A 23,783-nucleotide genomic window follows, 5' to 3' on the forward strand; every position below is an offset into this window, starting at 1 on the left:
GACAAAAAAATATCACGTAACTTTTGGCACAATCTTTCCACCCTGATTGTGCTGAGGATTTTCTCACAAATGTCCTCAGTACTTCACCCTCCACAACAGTAGGTGGCGCTATGAGTCCATTTAATTTATGAGTCTGTACATTGTTTTTCAGGAAAATCTTGCATAGTATGCCTTTAAAACAACAGGCAGAAGTTGGGTTGTAGCTAAAATCCACTGACGCGTAGAGAAATTAATTGACTTACAAATATCATAGGTAAAGCAGAGGTTAAAAATATCATAAAAAGATTATATTCACACAACTTGGCAGGAATACTGGGACTTAAATGACATAGGAAGACATCTTTACATTGCAAGAGGTATGATGAAGAAAGAAAGGAATTAATATCAGTACTAAAGGGTGAAAAACTCAATATTAAATTGGGAAATCTGCTAGAAAGGACATCTTGGAAATTACGCGATCTTCTAAGTAATTACTTGACAGTAACAGGAAAATTAAAAAAGAATTTATTTATTTATTTCCTGCCAATCTACGCTTCCTCATTCCAGTCCAGTAGGTGGCGGTAAGGAGCCTATAAACTGGTTTGCAAACCGTCATTAAAAGTCGAAGGAGAAGCAGAAGACGCAGAAGATGCCAGAGAAAGTTTTACTCGCGGGAAAAATGGCGGAAATGTGTGGTTTCTTCACGGTATCAACATCAGCGTTGCAAAACATTTCCTTTTAAGCCTCTTCCTGCGTTTGTCTGCATGCGTGAGAACACAATCTCTATGCAGTGAGCATTTTGGTAAGTTTTATTTGTCAACAAGTGTGTGTTGAGAAAGGTCGCGTCAGAGTTTCGTTGGTAAGGTTGACGGACAGACGTTAGACGCGTTTCACGCCTCCTTCCTGTTTAACGTACCCGGCTGCAAGTTATACACCGAGGACTGAAATCGTTTGTACGGCTAAAGTTGTGACGCTACTCAGTTAGTGATGGGGGAAACGAGGCTTTCTGAGGCACTGAATCAATATGAAAAAAATTGCTTTAAAAATGGTTTCGAAGCATTTGATGCCATCAAAATGGCGACATCTCCTGGGCAGCTATTGATGTTACACTTATGTGGCTGAATTAAATTTTCATACAGTCTACAGCTCTGTTTTTAGATATCGTTGCAGATTGAAAAGCACACCCTGTATCTTTTTAAAAAAAATTCATCTCTTTATTTTTTTCATCTCTTCATTCACTTACAACATGTGTGACATAATCATAACAGGCATGACTCCACTTTCAATTGGTTGATACATTCAACATGGTAACCGGACAAATTGTAAAAAATAATAAAAATAACTCAATAGAAAAGGTAGACAATAAAATCAGCGAAAAAAAATAGTGTGTGAACATTTCCTACTATTTATAAATTGGATAGACTCAAAATACCTTCTAAATTCAATCACGAAAAGTTCAAACAATGGGCGAGACCTCGAGATCTTGGATTTATGGATGTGAAATTTTACCAGTAAAATGAATAAATTGACAGTCTGTTGAAATTTTTGGTGTTGTTTTCATAGTATAGTATTACATCAGTGGCTTCCAGCTTAAAGGGATAGTTTGGATTTTTTTTGAAGTGGGGTTGTATGAGGTATTTATCCATAGTCAGTGTATTATTTACAGTAGATGAGAGTCGGCAAGCCGCCAGTCTGGAGAGGCAGGCAGGAGTACTGACACAGAAGTGAAGAAATGTACTGCTGTGGACAGGGGCAGCAGCAAAATGTATTTTAGCCACCTACAAAAAAATCCCACACACACAAAAAAAAACAATATCAGTTTAAGTGTACACAATATTTAGAAAATTTTCACCGCTTTATCTTGCCATCAGACAGCCCTTTCCTTTCGCACAACATTTTCTCAACTGTGGAAGTTTCGTATTCTTACGCATGCCAAGGGAAAGGACTGTCTAACAGCAGGTAAAGCGGTGAAATTTTACCGCTGTCACAGAGTTCGGAGACACTTAAACTTGTGGTTTTAGGTGGCTAAAATACATTTTGGTGATGTGAAGTGATTTTCCTTTTGCTATAGAAATAATTTCTTATATGTTTATTAGTACATTTGTGACTTCAATATTTTTTCCTTTCTTAAAGAAGGTAAGTTCCAAATCCAGCACCACACCTCTCTGATGCGAGTGTGATATACTGAGGCCTCGTTTAGGGTGGTCACATGATTTTTGGTGTGATGAAGCAAGCATTGAAACATTTTGCCGTAATACTTTTGCTTGAAAGGTCGATATAGTGTGTAGTAGTAGTCTTCTTCGAGCGTAACATCGCTATGCTCAGTTGTTTTTCCTTGAGAAGAGCAGTTCTTCTCTTAGTTTTGTCAATACTTCATTTTCTATGTGACAGTGCACTTAATTTTGAGAGTTGTAACAAAGTAAACAAATATGTGGCGCTACTTTTGTAACTTGAACAATTCAGTAATGTATGCATTTTCTATCTTTTATAGGTGCGTCCCTGCTATGACTATATATGTAAAGCTCTGGGTAACGAGAGGAACGCAAGATGCAAAAAGGTACTTATTACAATGTAATATTATCTGTAATATTAAGTGTTGTTTCTATGCACTGGATCACATTAAGTTGAGTAAGTTCTGTTACTTGCCCTCCTCAGATTCAATGCACCTCTCCACCCCTTGTCACATGATGCACAATCAAGTTGCCCCTCAAGAATCCCCAAGCAAGTCTTTTCATTGTAGTCACTGTCCACTCAACTTCAAATCCCAGGTCTTCTTTTTTGAACACCTCAACAACGTGCATGGCTTCTCTATAGATGCTGCTATCAGAGATGCTGGTTTAACTGGGACTGACAAAGCCAACACTGACAACAACAGTGACAGTTCAAGAGGTACTTTTGAATGCCAGCACTGTGATTTTAAAGCTTGTAGTTGGGACGTTTTTAAAAAACATGAAATGTGTCACAAAAAATCAGAGGATCAGAACGTGAAAGGAAATCTCATCATTTCTGAAAACGTTATTTCTGCAAACCCGCACAAGAAAGCTGCAGAGGAAAATGAGATTTCCTCATCAGTTATGTCTACCTCACAAACTAAATGCACACTTAACTTATCAAGGGACCTGAAAACATATAAGAAGCCATTGCAAACCATCACCAAGTACTTTAAGACTACATCTGGATCAAATGGGAACCCCTCCGTGAAGTCAACTGATAATCCAGTGCTTCTAGATAGCACCAGAGGAACACTGATTTTGGAAGAATCCTCCTCAAGCTCCAGCCCAAATCGCAGTGGTGTGTTGAAAGTCACTGCAAAGTCGATGATTGATCTCTCCAGAGTGTCTGACCATTACTTGCTAAATGACCACCTTTTAATTGCTGACCTTACACCGCCAACGCCTAAGGGACAAATCAAAGAACCAGTTCCTAACAAGGCTGGCAAGAGGACCTGTAAGGAAAGCTCGACAAGTCCCCCAGACAAAAAAATAAAGATGGATAAAAAAGAGGCAAAGGAAAGCAAGCAAGACTCGTCAAGCACCACAGAATTTTCATTTGAAGTTAGTGATGATGAAGAAGAAAAGAGGATTAATCTTGTTAATGGAGACACGAAAAGCCCAAAAGTTTACTTTTGTAAGCACTGTGACTACAGTGATGTGGGCATCCAAAGTGTGTCTACCCATTATCAGAGCGACCACCCTTACGTAAGATATACCTCTGACTACGTTCAGGATCCGAGTGATCAGAGTGCCACCTTCCGTTGCCTTGAGTGTCCAGTTGAGTTTTTAAGTGTAACTGACCTCAAGAAACACTACACACAAAATCATCCAGAGGCCCCAAATGTATTCACGATGCAACTACGTGAACTCCATTTGGTTTTCAAATGTTTTGTGTGTCCATTTACCATTAACACATTGAAGGCCTTGAGAGGACATTACAAGGAAAAGCACCCAAAGCATCAAGTGAATAATTCATTGATGTACTGCAGATATTTGGCAACCAGATGCCAAGAGGGATCATCTCAGTTGAACACATGTGAAAAGACTTCCAGTTCAGAAAGTTCAGAAAGGATTTCTACTGAGAGTGGCCCAACACCATGTGAGGAAGGCAAAAATGCACCCTCATCCCAACATGCCACCTCCAAAGAAACAGGCGTGGCCTTGTTTCAATGCAACAACTGCAACTTTAGTCACAAGTCAGTTGTTGTTGTGCATGTCCATTACCAAAAAAGCCACCCAGAAGAAGCAGTCACAATTGACAAAATCAAACAATCGGCTCTTGTCACGTCACAGACGACTCCCAAAAAGATGTCAGAGTCTCCGAACTCTGTGACAGTAATAGACAAATCTGCACCTCAAAAGAAAATTTCAGATTCTCAGATTCAGGAAACAAAAGACAAATCAAAGCTGCAACAGCAGAAGATTTCATTTTCTAAGCACACACCAGAAATTTCAAAGACTCATTCAGAGTCTCCCAAAACCAAGAAAGTGGAATCTGCAGAGGATGGAACGCCTGCCAAACATGATAGGAAAATGTCCACTGAAATGGACACTTTATCCCCCACTTTACCAAATACAGTGTTTTACTGCCAGTTTTGCAGTTATTCAAGTACCAAAATAAAAAGCGTTGTTGGTCATCATAACGCAAAACATTCTATACACACACAAATAGGAATTGAAGAGATCATAAAGTATAGTGCTGAGTTCCAGAAGAAGAAACTTCAAAGGGAAGCAGAGGCCTCAGCAAGTACATCATCATCTACTTCGGTGATGAAATTTCACGCCTATGCACATGCAGAGGACTTGTTTTACTGCCAAAAGTGCAACTATGGAAATCCCTCTGTAAAAGGAGTAATCACCCATCAAAGCAAAATGCACCCAAGCTTTAAATACAGCAGTGAATCTGTTATTGAATATACAGCTTTGATTCGTGATGAAATTAGAAAATCAAAATCTCAAGCAAAGGAGTCATCCATTTCTGCTGATCTACCTCTTCCTCTTTTGAGTGAAGGCGATGAACATATGTTTTTCTGCCACTTTTGCAACTATCGGCAAAGTACTGTGAGCCAAATAGTGCATCATTACTACAAAACACATCGTGGATTTGTGGCTAAGGCAAAACAAATCCGTCTACATACTTCTATGGTTCTTGAACAGACACAGAAATTCTGTTCTAATCTAAAAGCAACTGCAAACCAAGAAGTCAGTCAGGCATCCGTTGGGAAAAACAGAAATAAAAAGAAAAAAACAAAGCAGCCTGGCAAATTCTCTTCAGTTTCAGCGTCATCCTCAAAGGAAGCCTCACAAACACAGAGGACCCTGCAGTGTTCTAGATGCCTATATGTCACTCAACATTTGTATCTTTTGAGGAGACATATACGGAAAATCCACGGGTCATGTTACTCACTTTCAGATGTTTTAAATGTGTGTTTTAAACAAGGGAATTTACAGTCAGGGTATCACTGTGAATTTTGTGTTTTCGCTCACAAAAAAGCAACAACGTTGCATAAGCACTATCAGGAAAAACACCCAGGACGTAGACCAAACCTTGCGTTCATAACTACTCAGTTATATGTCGGTCCTGAAACATCCGCTCCAAAAAAGAAGAAACCTCAAATAAAGCACACAGATGGTATTAGTGACTGTGATGGCACAAATGGAAGCTTACCATCTCTGAGATCTGGACAAAATGAAACAAAACTATTTCCATGCAGAGCATGTTCATTTAAAGGTCGCTCAGTGTCAAGTATCACAGACCATTACCGTGCTGTTCATCCTTGGTCTGTGAAAGAAGATGGATCAGTCCTGGATGTCATCAACAGAAAGAAGCCAAGTGCAAACAAGCAGGTAGAAGACCACAGTGAAATACCTGGGTCATTTGACACCTACCAAGTGCCTCTTGAATTTGACAAGTCACCTGATTCACCTCATGAAGCAACAGGATCTCTCTCATGGCTCAGGTGCCCTTGCTGCCCGGCAAGGTTTCATACCCGCCATGGTCTCAAAATTCACTGTGGAATGAAACACCAATATGTAATTGAAACTGTAGAAGAGCTGCAAGAACAGGAAATACAAGTCCAAACACGTGTGCATGTCTTTAAATGTCCACATTGTGCCTACGTCAATACCAGTTATCAAGGGGTTCTCACCCACTGCCAGATGAGGCATCCTACCCTTGCATCAAGAGCAGACAGTCTTCATGTGGATGAAGAACATTTGCACCTTTGGGATGGCTGTTTGAAAAGAAATGGTCCTGATGGCGTATTGAGATTTACTGGGTTCATGTGTAAAACCTGCCCACAAATCCATGCAACGCTAGAGAAGCTGAACAAGCACTGTGAGGAGGACCATAACCTGACTGTGCCAAACACTGAGCCAAGTGCACCCAGACCAGCTCCTGAACTACCAGCTGTAAGTGAAACACAGCGATCAAAGACCCAGAACACTCAGGGATCAGTAAAGCAAGGTTCCTCTGTTAATAAGAAACCATATGGAAGGGTCAGGTGCCACCACTGCACCTATAGTTGCAGCACAAAAATTGCGCTTGGTCGGCACTTGCGCGCTTACCACAAAAATGCACTGGTTTCACCTGCTCAGAATTGTTTATACATGTGCGTCATATGTTCCAAATCCTTTTTCGAGAAAAAGCGTCTTGGGTGCCATTATACTAAGATACATGGAAAGGATGCCTTCTTCAAATACTATGCACCCGTATACCAGAATGTCCCCAAGAAGCCAGCACCAACATCTCCAAACCATCCCTCAAGTCAGGAGGCAGAAAATACTTCTGAGGCATGTCAATCTGGCACAGTGACAGAAAAAAACAAAAGAATTGTCTTCAAGTGTCCAAGGTGTCCCTATGTGAATACTAGCCAGCATGGAACTCTAACTCACTGCCGAAAGTCGCATCCAGCCCTCATGGCCAGGACAGATGACCTTCAAAAAGATGAAATCCTTTTAACCAACATGGTCACGTGTACGTTGGGAAAAGGCTCTAATGAAAGAGGGTATATGTGTAAAATATGTCCACAAATTCATGCATCGTTGAAGAAACTGAAAATCCATTTTGAGAGGGACCATGGAAAGGAAGCCTCCCACAAACACAATGCCAACATGTACCACCAAAAACGCAAGAGGCCACAACCACCATCATCAGTACAAAACAAGTATAAGTGTGACCTTTGTGCCTATTCAGGAATGAAGCGAAGGTACTTGTGGAGCCACTACAGAAAGTATCACAGATTTGATACTCTTACCACATACAAGCGACTTGTAAAGTATAATAAACCAGGAAGAAAGGTCAGTAACCTACCTGAAGCTGAACCTGAATCTGAGGAAAGTGCACAAATTAAATGTAAGAAGTGTCCCAACTTATTCTTTGACTCATTCGAGCTGCTTATTGGCCACTATAGTACCTTTCACAGGTCAGATTGCAAATTGGATTTCACTGTGTTATACCCAATATCAAAATCAAGTACAGGGGTGTACAAATGTTGCCACTGCAAGAAACAGTTGAATGGGATTAGAAAGCTGTGTCTCCACATGGATCACCACAGAGAGAGGAATGAAAATGGGGAAGATGCTGCAAAGAAAATGGCTGAAAGGACAAAGCCATCGGTTGTTGTTACGATAACACCAGAGGCCAAATCCACTGAAGTAAGTTTACTCTGCCTATATGGTTATTTGCACTTTTGATCATTTGCTAAATGCTTGGTCTATACTTGTAAGTTTAAAATTTGTTGACCATCGCTGTGTTTCATTTTCAGCCCTGTTGTCAAGACGAAATACCCTCATTAGAAACTGTGGAGGAGCCGGCCCAAAGAATTGTGTCTTTGCTGACAAGTCCTTTGTCATCACCTTCAAAACCCCCTGATCTGGAGCAACCAGATCCAGAATCAAGTGAAGGCAAACATACTTGCAAACAATGTCTTCGCACATTCATGTCACTGAAAGGTTTGCGTTGTCATCAACGCAGCCATGCAGCTGTGGCGGCCATAAAGAAACTGGACAACCTGCCTACCTCAGCTTTAAAGCAAATGTAAGAAGAAAGGAAACTTTGAAACTTTGTTGATTTGCAGTGAGGAATTAGGGCCAATGGGGGAAAAAGTTCTATACCGTCAGCATGTATCAGCATTTTAAAACCAAAGTCTGTCTTAAAACAACAGTCAGGTGCCCATATTAACATTGAAACAGGTTTTATTCATTATAATCAGTTCTCCTGTTCATACTGACCATTACAAGATCCCTTCTTAATGCTCCTCTCTGAGTGTCTCTGAGTTAGACAACTCAAGTTGGTATTTTTTAAACTTAGAATGTCTAAGTGTAAAACTTCCTCTTTCTGTTTCCTTGTTGAGCTGCAGTGGAGGGGTACTAACACAAAGAAGGAATGTCATATTTAAAAAAAGAAATGCACATGACTTCAAGAACTCAGACTGCTAAAGCCTAACTGCACATTGGAAGAGCACTATTAGGATTGGAAAGTCAGTAAGAATCATTACAGCAAGTAATGTTCACCTGAGCACCTGACTATTGTTTTAAGACAGACATAAAAAAATGAAACTATCCTTTAATACTATCACAGTGTAATTAATACAGAACTATTCATACTTTGTTCAACATTAAAATTTTCATGTATTAAATGAAAAATACATTACACATATGTGATGTCCTTTATATCCAGAACCCCCAACATGAATTTGGTTGTTAAGCTAACTGTGATCATATGTGACTGAATGTCATGATTTTTCTTTCTTCATTATCTCAACAGCATGGACAAATACATCTTGTTCAAATCTGGGACTATTAGGCCTTTCCAGTGTAGTATCTGTTCCTATCGGACGACCGTCATGGCACTGTGGAGGAGTCATTTTATGAAAAATCATCAAGGTGAGCGTCTGCATAAAACATAAAACTACATGACAAGGCTGTTGGAAGTGGTATCATGGTATAAACTGTTACAGGTTACCAGTATGGATGAAAGCTGTTCTCTGGTGTTATTTCTCCGAGCTGGTTCTGGTCAGGCTGGTGTATTACCTGCATCTAACACAGTGTTGTGTTAAATACAGGCTGTCGCAGACACATTATACTTTCAGGCCAGCTCAGATCAGTGATTCGCAACAAGACTGGATGCAGCTTACAAAAGAATCCCAAGACGTCTGATCGCAAATGTTCGAAAACTGGGCATCAAAACAACACGCACAGACACAGATGACTGTTTCCATAGCAACGACACACTGGCATACCCAACTACTTCTGCGTTGAGACATTGTAGCCTACAAGCTACGTTACTATCTATGAACAGATGTTATCACCATTTAGCTGGTGATGGGTGTTGTGTTTGTTAACGTTAGCTAACATAACTCACAATGTTAGCTTGACGTAAATGAAAAAGAACAAGACGTAACATGCAGGACACACCCAGGACGCTTGCAATTGAGCAAGGAGCTTTTTTTAAAATTATTTTAATGGAGCACGTTTTTGAACATAAAGTGAATGCTGTTCTTCAAAAAATTGGATGAGCTGGTCCTTCTCCTCTGTCCATAAATCTGCCATATTGTCACACTGGCCTGTTCTGTTTCCTGATTGAAGAGAAATAGCTACATCCTAAAACTGCACTTGGGTGATTTGACAAGGTGGGTCTTTTGAGACCCCAGGCAACGTCTTCAGAAGCTCTGCAGCTAACCATTTCATACTGCTGCACTTTTCTCCTCCACTTTCTAAAACTGTTTTGTCTCATTGCGAATCATTGATCTGAACTAAGCCACCTCTGTCTGTAACTATCCAGACTCTGAATGTTTTTTCTCTGTTGTGAAATTAACAGCTGGAGAGGTTGTGAGTATTGTGTCACCTACTGTCCTAGTAATCTAGCTTAATTGTGCGCACGTTCTGTGTGCTAAAAATTGTGTTAATTATAAATGTTGCAACCTAATAATATACTAAAAAACTACTGTACACTCAGATGTCATCGTGGATCCTGCTGAGACTGACAACCAAGATGAGGAGAACACTCAGATTGCTGAGAAGGAGCCCCCTTCATCAGAGGAACTGAATAATTTGCCTGAACATGATGAAGAACCGGATAGTAGTGAAGGCGAGTCATCCCTCTCATGTTTTATAATCATAATATATAGAATCACCAAAATGTATAATACACACTTTTTTTGCATTAGCAGCCATACTGAGAGAAGGTGTTTTGTTGTACCTTGACAGATTCGCTGTACTTGGAGCCCCCAGATGTGCAGCGGCAGTTGAACCATTACAGCTTGATAGCAGAGGCTGGTACCTCATCTAAAGCGAACGTAAAAGGAACCAAATTACCTAAGAACAGTCTGCTTCACTGTGAGTTCTGCAATTTCACCACTGGACACTTGTCTAGTATACGTCGGCACCTCCTAAATCGCCATGGAAAGAAGATGCTCAGGTGTAAAGACTGCAACTTCTTCACTGGTTTAAGGTAAGTTACAACCACTGGGGTGAACTGTTACTTTCACTAGTATTTCTCTTTATGTGTTCATTATGTTGCCAAAAATCAGATGCTTTTGCAGTAAAGTCAATCACATTTACATACTATACATAACTTTTACAACATAAATGTGTCGTTATAACTACTCAGACTAAACCTTAAATTAGATTCACAGGACAGGGCATGACCCAAAATGGCACACTGAAAAGTCACCAGTCTGTAAAACATGCACATGTTTCTTGTCCAGGCGCTGAGTCCAAAAAAGGTGTAAAATGCTTCCTTAAAAAATGTCTTCTTTAGTACAAATCAAAAAGAGTACACTTCAAGTTAATCTTGAAACAATTGTTACAAAGAAGAATATTTTTAAGGGAGCATTTCACAGCATTGTGATACTGGAAATACAACCCATGAAAAAGGGGCAACTTAGAAAGTTTAGTTGTATCCAAAACTGAATCACAGTTCCATTCATGTTTTTGTATATCCAAAATGCTTTTCAGTGGGACTGAAGATTGAAAATGCTATATCTGTGTCCAAAATCACTCCATCACCATTTTCTAAGTAATGAACAGTCAGAGGTTTACTCTCTGGAGTAGTAAATTGATATTTCAGGCACTGATTTTCAGGCATATATTATGTATCATATATCATCATCACTTTTCAGGTGCAGTGTCGCAGAGCTGTCAAATTTGACTCGTTGCATTGTAGGTTTGTTAGCAGAAAGTAGTTTACATGCCATAGACATCACTTTTTTTGTTGCATTGTGGGAACTTTTGAAGATAGTATTATATAATTCATTATATAATTTCACAATCAGAATTCAAGGGGGAAAGTAAATAAAGTACACTATACGGGGGGGGGGGAGTGATTTTGGACACAACATATTTGTCTTTATTGAATTACTATGTTCAATATTCATGTGAAGGTGATCAGAAAAGGTTTACGTGGCAATGGGACTGCAACTAGCAATAATTTTCATCTGCTGATTGTGTTCTCAATTAATAGATTCATTGTTTAGTCCATGAAAGGTCAAACAGAAGTGAAAATACCTATCACAACTTCACAAAAACCCAAAGTGATGTCTTAAATGTTTTTTTTTACTATCATGTGTAATAAAAACAAGCAACAAATCCTCATATTCAAAAAGACGAAACCAGCAAAAACTTGACATTTTCGTTTGATAAATGACTGAAATGATGAATTGATTCTGCAAAATTGTGGCTGATTAATTTTCCTTTGATCAACTAATTGTTGCAGCTCTACGTGGCAGTTTTTATTCAGAAACTGATCATTATTGGAATATTGAAGCCATGTATTGACAATGTATGGAACTCACTTGTACAAATCTTTCAGATCGCCAATCTGAAGTCCTTGTTTCTCAGGTGCTGTCCTTTTCCCTCACTTATTCTTCTTCCGTTCATCAGGAAAACCCTGGAGATGCACATTGAGACAGGTCATTCTACCTTCCAGTCAGAGCCTACTCATCAGAAGGATCTTCGCTGCCCGTTCTGCCTCTACCAGACCAAAAACAAGAACAACATGATCGACCACATCATCTTGCATCGTGGTGAGTTGGGTGCCGGACAGGATTCACCTGTTATCTGTTACATTATATTCAGTCTTTTTGTCTCTTTTGCTTTCAGAGGAACGTGTCGTGCCAATAGAGGTGCGTCGCCCGAAGCTGTCACGCTACCTTCAAGGCATCGTCTTCCGCTGTCACAAGTGCACTTTTACAAGCGCCAGTGCTGAAAACCTGCGTTTGCACATGATAAGGCACGATGACATCAAACCCTACAAGTGCCGGCTGTGCTACTTTGACTGCACTCAGCTATGCGACTTGGAGGCACACCTGTGTGATAAGCACCAGGTGAGTATTTCTCACTTGGCTCCTCTTTGCACTGCTGGAATTCCAGCATGTGAAAACCACATCGTCCGTCGAAGGAATTTAGAGAATAGAGAGAGTAGTGGTGCACATGAATGGACCTATAAGTTCTTGTAATTTTATAGTTTGATTTCTTTTTCTCTCTTTTGTGCAGGTTGTGAGGAACCACGCGCTTGTGGGTCAGGTCAGCCTTGATCAGCAAGAGGCAAGGCTTTGTAGGATGCAAGAGGAGGAGGAGGAACCTCTGTCTAACTTGGAGAACCGCAACAATGGGAGTGAAGATGTAGAAACAGAGGAGTTGGTCGAAGTTCCACATGAGACGCATGCTAGGAACCCTGCAGTAAACGGCAAGAGGGAGAACATAAAACTACAGATTGAGGGATTGTATCAGCAGCAAAGGCAGGGTGGAAGGAAAAAGAATGAAGAAAGTCTCACCAGGAGCTCTGCATTTAACCTTAAGAATATAAACAATGCAAAGCCAAACACTGCTGTCCCAGAGAAGCATGGGCAGGACCCACAGGAACGAGCACAGAAGGAGATGCTCTTGACAGACAGTGCAAAAAGACCAAATGTGGCGGAAGGGAACAATGCAGATATGCGTTTTGAGGATTGCAACGATTCAGAGAAAGAGAGGCAGATGAATGAAAACCAGCCAAAACCTAGAGGCAAAGTAGACAGCAAATTAATCTTATTGCAACAAAGAGAGGAGGCAGCAGAAGGAAGCTCAACAAAATATGTTAGAATAGCTGATAAAGCACAAGCGCACAAGCTACAAATCAAGGCGCTGCAAGGTAGAACGTTGAACATCGAGGCGAAGGTAGAGGATGATATAATGCGTCGTATTCTACTGCTGGATGAGGACGGCAGCATCCGCAGGACACACAGGAAGGCAGTTCACGATAGAACGGTTAAGATCGACCAGAACATTGAAACCAAGGTTGCGGATAATGTTCTAAATACGATCACTTTACTAGATGAAGAGGGCAGTGTCACTTTGGCCCAACCCCCAAAAAATCACCCTGAAGATGGGACTAAGGCAACTCCAGACATTTCAAAGAAGAATCTCATGCTGGCAAACCTCAAGTGTTTGACAGCCGAGAGACACTTGCTAACTCTGACACCCAACTGTGCACAACTTAAGATCAGCCGTAACAAACTAGCTGACAGGGAGAGCTTAAGATTCCCTGTTACAAACTGTAAAGAACAAGTGCACCATCAGACAAACTGTGAGGAGCTCACTGACTCTTATGGAGCAATGCCAGTACTTAAGAAAGAATGTGTGAAGGAGCAACCTCTTAGATGTTGCAAGGAGGAAGAAAAAGAAGATGATCATTTTGAGCAGAAGCAGGACAGACGAGGCAAGGTGATCATTGAAAACACCGAGAGCCGACGTAAGGATCAGGGACATGATGAGGGAGACAGGAAGAAGGATGCTGACAACTCACATGTCCCCAAAGGTAAGAAACTAAACGGATCACAGTGAATTTAAATAATTAGAGTTTGGATGTACAGTTGAAGAGCAACACACACATCGTTTCTATGTAAAGCTTCAGTCACATTATGTTTCTGTCCTACAAATATTTGCTCGGTTTGGACATTACAAACACTGATTCATTGTGTGTTTAATCCCCATGTTTAGTACATTATCACACAACCAGATTACAAACTGTAGCATTGCTCTCAGCACTGATATCAGTTTGTGATTGCTCGCATCAAGACTTGTTTATTACCCACAACAGGAAGGTGATATCACTTCTTTTTTCAGGGCAGTGAGGGGAAATGAAACCTGAAACCTGCACACCAGCAAAGTCTTGACACATGAAGAAATTACATTGCATTAACATGTCAAATATACTTTCGTTTTTTTTGGTTTTTTTTAGCTTCAACTTCCGTGACGACTTCTTGTGTGTATGATGTGTCTGCTGTGTGTAATAATAGTCAATCGGTGTGACTGGTACAGTGTGTGTTGTTTTTTTTTTCCTGTTTCAAATGCAGCAGAAAAGAGTAGAAACTAATCAGCTGTAGAGCTTAAATGAGTCAATCAACAAAAAAAATACTTGTTACTTTTTTAATAAAAGAAAGAATAAAGTCTGCACACTGTAGCTCCCTTTAATGGGACATCCACAAGTGATTTTTCGAGCTACAAGTTCAAAACATCACTTGTGGATGTACATTGTTTCTTTGGTCCAAGTTTTTTTGGCTGTGCACATCTACCACACACTCTTTGATCATTTTTCAATAATCAATTTATCATTTTAAGTCATTTTTCAATCAAAAATGCAGAATATTACCATTTACCAGCTTCCCATTGTGAGGATTTGCTGTTTTTTTGTTTTGTTTGTTTTGTTTTGTTTTGTTTTTAAATATAATTATAAAAACTAAAATTAATATCTTTGGGTTTTTGACTGTTGGTGGAACAAAACAAGCAATTTTAGGATGACACCTTGGCCTTCTGATGGACATTTTCTAAAGTTTTCTGACATTTTAGGCACCACACAATGAAGCGGTTAATAGAGAAAATAATTGGCAGATTATTAAATAATGAGAATACTCAGTAGTTTCAACCTCAAGTGGTTCTGTGTGTGTTTTGTCCCTTTATAACATTTGGAGATGTACAAAGCATCAGACCTTGCATTCCTGTATAGTACATACCAAATGTTTTGACTGTCTGGAAATTCATTTGCCCTCCGGTAATCTGAGGAAAACACCAGATGTCTTTTTTAAAATGATGAAACATATTGAACAAGCTGCATCAAACACCGAGTGAAAGATTTCATGATCCTTTTTTTGTCTCTATTGTAAATACGTTCACATTTAACGATGTGATTTGATTATTTTGACCTGATTACACAAGTAAACATGCGTGTGATTTCTATACACGTCATGGTATTCATGTAGAAAGTATGAAATATATTTGACAAAAGCAGGGCAGTATCTGTTTTCATTGTACTACTGTACTGTTATACAAGTTATTTGAAGACTACAGCTTGCTCTGTATAATAATTGTGAGTTGCAGCCCTTGTTAGGTTTGGGAACTAGTGCGTGACATCAACCTAAAGTCTTTGTTCTCGTTCTTCAGATGCCCTCGCAGCCGTGGACGGAGCAGCTGAAGTACAACGCCCATCAATTACAGAGAAGAAACTGTTTACATGTGAGTTTTGTGGACGAAACCTCACGAGCAGCTGTGAACTGGAGCGTCACGTCATGCGACATGGAATGTAACAGTTTTCTTTGTTACGGACGGCAGAAGTAGCCTCCGCTGTTTATTTCTGTGTGAAAAGCTGGATTTTGTTTTCAGGAGCTGTCCTCCGCTGTCTCACTGTACTGTGTATTTCTAAACAACCTATTTACAAATTAATTTTTCATGTTTTGTGGATTTTAAGTATTTTATAATGGATGTTTTTCTTATGTCACGGTTCTCTTCTTATGTGACGGTTTCATTGCTGCATAGGCTTTCATTTGTGAGATTCATAAATCTTCACACTGTTAACCGTTGTTGCATGCCTTTTTAAAAAAAATGTTTTTAAATCAACGTGTTCAATACCAAGAACTGGACGAACCTCATAAACCACTGAGTGTTGAAATACTTCTGCTGCCTTCAAATGCTGTCGGGTGTTTTTGAACAGGAGTTGTGTGTGCATTGCTGTTGAACAGGTAGCTGTTTCACAAAGTGGTTAGTACAGTAATAAAGGTATTTAGTTTGATATACTATTTAAAAATATATGTTTCCTTTTCCTTTTTTTAAACATTTTTTTTTATATATATCATTTAATTTTTATTTTGAATAAACTGAAATTGTGTTACCATACCTGATGAATCTTGTCCTCATTCTGCTGCTTGGATATGTTGTCTACTGCATTTGAAACTCTTGACAACCATAAATACAAAAGCCTACGTGAGTACACTATTATATTATTATAATTATAGGTCACATATGTCTTCCTGATGCTAACATTAGAGGAGATTTAAATCGTTATTTTAATGTTATCCATACACTGGTTTTATCTTTTAAGTTATTTTCATGAGCTCACAGATGTCTGCTGCCTGGAGTGATAAAATATTTTGCTTATGGATACTATGAGACCGAAACATAAGTTAGAAGGTGGAAGAAGTACTCAGGTCCCTTACTTAAGTACTTAAGTAAAAGCACCAATACAGCAAAATAAAAATCTCCATTACAAGTAAGTCCTGCATTAAAATCCTACTGAAGTAAAAGTATAGAAGTATTAGCAGCAAAATGTAGTTAAATATATTGCAGTAAAAGTATTGGTTTGGTCCCTCTGGTTAGAAACCACTGGTTTCATCTTTAACAATGTGTTGTATTTTAAAAGCTTGTTATATTATCCATTGGCTCAAATCTTCATCTGAAAAGTAACTAAAGCTGTCAAATAAATGTAGTAGAGTAGAAAGTACAATATTTCCCTCTGAGATGTAGTGGACTGGAAGTATAAAGTAGCATAACATGGAAATACTCAAGTACAAGTACTAATACCTCACAATTAGACTTAAGCACAGTATTTGAGTAAATATACTTAGTTACTTTTCACCACTCTACATATACAGTAGGTCACTGAAGCCAGCAACAGAAGTGTGAAACACGGAAATACGAGCTTACGAGGATTACCTGAACGCAGCATCCTTGTCTGTGAATTACGACACATTCTTGTCATCCAAATGTAAGAGGACACCGCTTCCTGGTGTGGACTAATAGTACTGGACCGATGATAGAAGAGCTGGAGCTGCTCGTGTCGGTGAAGTCCATGGTGTCAAGTTGTGATTTATGATTCTGCGGATATCGTGTAAGTAAAATATGTTTCAGTGCTTCTGTCTGCATGATTACAAATGTCCGAAAAGAGGCAGTGATGCTGCTAAAGTATTGATCAATCCTACGAGTATGAATCAATACAGCGCTCTGCGGGATCATCCACATGAAGGAAGTGTGTTTTTTATTAAGAGTGAAGCTATCTGATTTATAATTAGTTTCATTTACAAGACGTTTGCATCTAAATGCATTTTTACTGAGGAGTTTACTGACACTGTGTAAAAAACTTTATCAGAGTATTTTTACAGTAATTGTTTCCTCCTTCCTCCTCCTTTCTTTCTTTCCTGGTGACTTACTGTAAGATGTAGAAAATGGAGACTGTGAGTAATTGCAGCTCTACTGATATGCTTCTAATTTGTAAACTATTATTTGGCATGTGGTCGATCATCCACAGCAGTCACCTTACCATAGTAATAACTTTCACATTTTCAGATTGGGTGGCATCACTCATCACATACTGAGCAACTACTCACCCTGTTTATGTTTGTACTGAGATTAGAGCTGAAATAATTAGTCACTTGACTCATTAATCAGTCAACAACAGATTTTTCAAGGCATTTTTCAAGCAGTTAGCATTTGATGCTTTTCTTTGAAAGTTGATGGAATATTAGGGGTGTTTGGGTTTTGTAGTTTTGATTGGGGTAATTTTTTTTATTTACAGCCCTAACTAAGATCTACCCATGAGCCTTCAGATTACTCACATACTATTAGTGTTGATTTTATGGTACACGCCTGTAGTTTCCTGTAACTTCCTATAAATAGACTTGGGAGGAGGAGTGGGGGGGGGGGGGGGGGCACAATTAATGTCATATTAATTACAGGGAAAATTGAGACAGTGTTCAATTGATACACTTCCAGTTAATTCCAGTTTAGCCTAAAGAGTCCTCGGGTCAGCTAGACATTTATTTAGCATCCAATTCAACATACATGAAGAATAATGTTTCCAGTCGTAAATGGTTTCAATGGAGCAGTTCTGTAAAGGAAATTCATCTAGAATTGAACAGCTGCTTATAAACTCAACACAGCAAACCAAACTCTAATGCTCTACAAGTAATACCAGTTACTTTCCAGGAAACTTACAAGGAAATAAGGAAATAACAGACCTGTAAAAAAAAAGAAAAAAAAAAAAGCTGCTTGGTTTTAACAAGTAACGCAATGTAGTTTTAATGTACTACGTTTTCTTTTATTGTCACATCAGTGCTGCTTTTTCTAATATGTACTGTAATGTGTTTTATTTATGAACAGAAGAGACATCGTATCTAGTTGGAGGAATGTCAGCCGTAAACAAATCTGCAGAAGATGGCGGCGCGTTCTCGTCAAAGGTCATCAACATCGTGTTTATCATCCTGCTGCTGGACCTGCTGGGATTTACACTGATTCTGCCTCTCTTGCCTTCAATTTTGGACCACTATGCACAAACAGGGGTTAGATTTTTTTTTTTTTTAAATGAACAACTGCTACTGATAACTTTCTATCAGACCATTAAAACTGTACCGTAATGCCTAATAATACATTATCAGCAGATATGGACACATATTTGGTTTGCTGAAAAGTTACAGAAATGTCAATTGTGACTGTAAATTTAAGTTATCAGACTGGTTCGGAAGATTCAAACATGAAGCTCCAACAGTACAAACTGGTTGGTGAAAAGAGGAATTTAAATGGGACGTTTTGGACACACAATTTGCAGAATTTGATGCGATGCTCCTCTGAACAAAGGCGGCTTTGTGTGATCCCATTAAAAACTATAACCTAACTCATGAGTGAGTCTACTTGCTGACTCATGCTGAACTGGCCTCTTCACTGGTGTTTCTATCGTCCCTGCTTGATGTTGTATTTTCTGTGTCTTCTTGCTCTGGCAGGATGTCGTCTATCAGTCTCTGCAGAGTGTCGTGGACTGGTTCAGGGAGGCGGTTGGAATTCCTATGGAGAAGAAGTACAACAGTGTCCTGTTTGGAGGTGTTTGGATTCATTTCACACTCGATATGGTTTATGTGGAGCTCTAACTTTTTGGGTGATATTATTTTGATAATGCAAATCATTTCAGGTCATCAGTTTTAATTTTCGTGCTTCTTAATTTGACTTTCAGGTCTGATTGGGTCACTGTTTTCTCTGCTGCAGTTCCTGTCATCCCCTATAACCGGGGCCCTGTCAGACCGCTACGGCAGACGACCCCTACTTCTTCTTACCACAGTGAGTACTGCACAATATTACACCTCTGTTTTTAGTATTCTTTCACTTTTGGAGCCTCATATGCTTATTAATCATCGAGTCATTCGCTTGGCACGGTTCATCTTCCCCTTGTGTAAGAAACTGTGCAGCCTCGCTGTCATCACTGATTCATTTGTTTCTAATTGGGCGCCTTGTGTCCCAGTTAGGGCTGATGTCCTCCTATGCTGTCTGGGCCGTTTCCCGGAGTTTCAGCATGTTCCTTCTGTTTCGAGTCATTGGGGGCATTTGCAAGGGCAACGTCAGCCTCTGCACTGCCATCATGGCTGACCTGCCTTGCCCAAAAGCACGGAACCGAGGAATGGTAGGCACAGACCATGAAGAAAAATGTATTGTTAATATAAAATGTCATAATAAACAATTAATCTCTCACAGTGACTCATATCTGTCAGGGCGCAGTGACTCTGTCCCGCACACTTCTTTGCTTGCTCATAGTGTTGGAGCTTAGGAGCTTCAGCTAAATGTCTGAAAATGTGAAAGAAAACTAAGTATAATTTTATTGTGACCAGGCCATGATCGGCATTGCCTTCTCTCTGGGCTTCACTGTTGGACCTCTGATGGGGGCCTACTTCGCCATCGGCTCCAAAACGACAGGAAACGTCTTCTATCAAACTCCGGCTCTGCTCGCCTTGGCCTTCAGTGTCGCCGATCTGCTCTTTATTTGGCTCACGCTGCCAGAGACGCTCTCAAAGGACGTCAAGGTCAGCTATGGAAACACTCCGACAGCCGAATGTCCCACTGAATCATAAATGTCCCAATTCCACGCCACATACTAATTATATACAGTATATACTACTGTACATACTAATATTTATTGTGCAGTGTATTGCAGTTGGTATACAAGAAATCAGCATAATTAAATGTTGTAGACTAACAAGAAACTATATAATGCTTGTGATGTTTTGATGTCAACTATGAAATATTTGGCACTCAGATTTGGCCCACAGGCTGCTATTTGCCTAACATGTCCCGCTTTAACGAGTATAACTACACTAATGGAGGAGAGAAGGAGCCGTCAATCAAACACAGTCTGTACGTGCACACACAGTCTTAAAAAGAGATCTAATTAGGCAAGATGAGTGCTTCCTACACACCTGTGTGGGCCATCATCAGCCAACCCAATAATCAGTGGTTAAAGACAAGTTAGTTTTTTTCAGTTGCTTAAATCATTTTATTGACAGCAACGTTTTTCTATCAAACAGGTACAAATTTTTTTTTTTTTTTGGTTTAATTCTAGGGGTCGTCTTCAGGGTTCGGGGACTCCAGGGACCTCCTGAGCCCGTTAGCTTTGTTCCATTTTTCAGCTGTTACCAGAACAGAAGATCCACCTTCAAAAGAAAGTGAGTATAACCGGCAGAGGTTTACACCCATTTGACCCATTTATAACGCAGGAATGCACTTTGGCACACTAACGGGAAGGTGGGAATGTATTTTACAGGAATGCAGAAGCTTCAGGTGTTGGGTCTGGTTTATTTCTGTTACCTCTTCCTGTTCTCTGGTCTGGAGTTCACACTGAGTTTTCTGACTCACCAGCGTTTCCACTTTACAAGGTATAAACTCAAAGATAAAGGTGTGTAGTTAATGCATTTGAACAGCAGCTTTCTTAGTTTTACATGTATTTTTTCTCTGAACAGTATGCAGCAGGGAAAGATGTTCTTCTTCATTGGTGTCATCATGGCTTTGATCCAGGGAGGGTACGCTCGCAGAATCAAACCTGGGCAGCATATCAAAGCTGTTCGTATGGTAGGATTACCTTCTGTTTACATGGCAAATATTCTTTGCTGATGAGATGTGATGCACCACTGTACAAATGTTTTCTTTATTCAGGATGTCTGCAGGTCCAGAAAAGTTTTAAAAAGCATTTAATTCAATTTCCTCTGCAAAAAAAGAAGGTATTAAATAGTCCTTAATTTAATTTACAAAAGTCTTCAATATTTTTTCTTGCCTGCTGTTGACTTAATTTTGTTGCCAGGAAGTGAATCATCTCATAATGGGCGAGTATCAGTTTTGGCAAATAAACTGAATTATTTTAAATTATAAACTATTTTGTAATTGGTTAATCCATCCACCAATTTTCTGCCACTTATCTGGGTCCAGGTCATGTTAATTGATTAATTATATCACTAGTTACTATTGTTATAATAAGTACTGGGAAGTACTGGAAAAATGTGATATAAATGTCAATACATGCATGTACTTAATAAATATTCATAGGACTTTTTGTCTCTACTGGTTTTCAGTCATTCTTTGATCAACATGACAGTGAATTAAATTACACTCTATTGAGTGTTGAAAAGGTCTTAAAAAGTTTTGAATTTGCTGAACACTGCAGAAACCCTGTTACTGAAATGTGTGTCTCATTCTTAGGCAATCATGGCACTGATCCCAGCGTTTATACTCATTGGGCTTTCATGGAATATAACAACTCTCTACGTCGGCTTGGCGCTGTACTCTTTTGGTGAGTCATGTTAACGTTCACTCCATTTGAATGATAAACACTCCTGATCTGTGCATGTCCACAGAGTAAGTTTAAAAAACAACAAATGGTTAAACTAGGTCAGGGCAAGGCAATTTTATTTATATAGCCCAAAATTACAAATATACCTCGAAGGACTTTACAATCTGTACAGCGTTCGCTACACCCTCTATTAGACCCTTAGTTCAGAAAGGAAACCACGGGAAGAGCAACAGAGGAGGGATCCGTCTTCCAGGGATCTTCAAAGAGCAGACAGAAATAACAATATTACACTATATGGAAGAACAGAATCAACAATATTAAAAACTGGTCGGACCTGGACCACACAACCTCCTCTCTACCATGAAGACCTGGAAAGACAACGTGACTACACAAACACAAGAGGCAAAACTCAAGGATTCATTAACTACATAGTGGTTGTGCAGCAAATGGTATTTTTATATGTCATGTTTTAATATTCAATAAACTGTAGGTATATGACAAATTCCAAGACATTATTAAACAACAAGAAAAAGAAAAATAATGAGGCCGTTGTATGTTATAAGGTAGAATAATGAAAGATAATTAGTCACTGAAGCAGAAAATCTGGAAAATATTAATTGAACCATTTAAGAACAGATAACAAAACAACAAAATCAACACAACACACACCATCAAATGTGCATGCTGTCTTTATATTTTATATTTCTCTTTCTTGTTACAGCGGCTGCAATAGTAGTTCCATGCCTGTCGACGCTAGTCTCTGACCACGGTGAGCATCTTCTTCACAGAAACTCACAAACCATTTTGACTGTACTATAAAGTGCACACTGTTGCTATATATTCACTGTGTGTATTCCTACAGGCTCAGCCAATCAGAAAGGCACAGTGATGGGGATCCTGCGTAGTTTGGGCGCCCTGGCAAGAGCACTGGGTCCAGTCGTGTCATCCTCCGGTAAGGAAGACAGATGGCAGTAATGAAAACCAAATGCTGCTAAAATGAAACATTTGGTCAACAATTTATGAAGCAGTAGCCAGCAGACACAAGCTACTAAGGATTTTGAGGCATGAAATAATATGGAAATTACATGTGGTGACATGTTTCATAGAATAATATGTTTGCTGTATCTTTGAATGTCTCTTGTGTTTGCTTTACAGTTTACTGGATAGCTGGAGCACAGACCTGTTTTCTGTTCACATCAGCCTCTTTCATTATACCTCTGGCTTTACTGAGCACAGCTAGAAGACTGAAGGAGGAGTGAACGACTTGAAAGACTTTAAAGAACTCCGTTAATGCTGTTTCTCCACAAAGAGACTCTGATTGCAGAGACATTCTTGTTTTTTACTGCTTCATTGAATGTTATGATGTTTACATCTGCTGGGAAAAGCAAGCACTGAATTATTACTTTATTACAAGCAGAAATAATGGAGACGTGTGCATTTTAGCACCGTTCGTCAAGTATCATCATGTGAAAGAAGATGATGCAAGAAATGATGCACGTGCCAAAACATGGGGATTTGTAGGAGGGAAGTGTGAAAAGAAGGGTCATGATGCCTTTCATGTGCACATTTAGACCTACACATATTATGGCACACATTGGTGAGGGTGAATTACAAATAGCATTTATGCTTGTGAAATATAGTTATCACTTTGTACCGCAGTATTTTATCAATCATTCTGATTTTATATTTTAACAAAGTAGTTTTATTTAGCTCTTTTCATAAATGTTGATATTCTATTTTCTTGTAATTAAAGTGAATAAACAAACAAGTCAATGTTTGTCTGTGGAAATAAATATCTTAGATTTTACAAAAAGGTTTTTCAATAAGTTTTGAGGATCTTGTACTTTATTTGGGTATTTTTATGTTATGCTGCTAAGTACTTCGACCTCACTGCATTTCAGAGGCAAAATATTGTACTTTTTACTCCACTATATTTATCTGAATGTTATCAGTTACTTTCC

At 39.2% G+C, this 23,783-nt stretch overlaps 2 protein-coding genes across 3 annotated transcripts; both read left to right on the top strand.

Annotated features, from left to right (window-relative positions):
* Nucleotides 1–600: 600 nt before the first annotated feature.
* LOC137200894 (zinc finger protein 462-like) lies at nucleotides 601–16,121 on the top strand. Its single transcript, XM_067615593.1, has 11 exons — nucleotides 601–781; nucleotides 2,471–2,536; nucleotides 2,635–7,628; nucleotides 7,739–8,010; nucleotides 8,740–8,858; nucleotides 9,931–10,062; nucleotides 10,182–10,425; nucleotides 11,856–11,998; nucleotides 12,075–12,298; nucleotides 12,468–13,770; nucleotides 15,393–16,121. The coding sequence occupies exons 2-11, from the start codon at nucleotides 2,527–2,529 to the stop codon at nucleotides 15,533–15,535; spliced, it is 7,584 nt and encodes a 2,527-aa protein (XP_067471694.1). The 5' UTR covers nucleotides 601–781; nucleotides 2,471–2,526; the 3' UTR covers nucleotides 15,536–16,121.
* Nucleotides 16,122–16,948: 827 nt separating this feature from the next.
* On the top strand, nucleotides 16,949–23,599 carry mfsd10 (major facilitator superfamily domain containing 10). Of its 2 annotated transcripts, XM_067615607.1 has the most exons (13): nucleotides 16,949–17,112; nucleotides 18,381–18,559; nucleotides 18,998–19,094; nucleotides 19,225–19,328; nucleotides 19,510–19,668; nucleotides 19,874–20,065; nucleotides 20,602–20,704; nucleotides 20,803–20,914; nucleotides 20,999–21,107; nucleotides 21,732–21,822; nucleotides 22,544–22,591; nucleotides 22,685–22,774; nucleotides 22,978–23,599. In XM_067615607.1, the coding sequence occupies exons 2-13, from the start codon at nucleotides 18,407–18,409 to the stop codon at nucleotides 23,079–23,081; spliced, it is 1,362 nt and encodes a 453-aa protein (XP_067471708.1). In that variant the 5' UTR covers nucleotides 16,949–17,112; nucleotides 18,381–18,406; the 3' UTR covers nucleotides 23,082–23,599. The 2 variants fall into 2 exon arrangements, with proteins under 2 accessions (XP_067471708.1, XP_067471716.1); XM_067615615.1 differs by lacking the exon at nucleotides 16,949–17,112 and having other exon boundaries at nucleotides 18,394–18,559; nucleotides 19,257–19,328.
* The last annotated feature ends 184 nt before the right edge of the window (nucleotides 23,600–23,783 follow it).

This window comes from Thunnus thynnus, chromosome 2, assembly GCF_963924715.1.
Source record: "Thunnus thynnus chromosome 2, fThuThy2.1, whole genome shotgun sequence".
In the NCBI taxonomy this organism is placed as follows: Eukaryota; Metazoa; Chordata; class Actinopteri; order Scombriformes; family Scombridae; genus Thunnus; species Thunnus thynnus.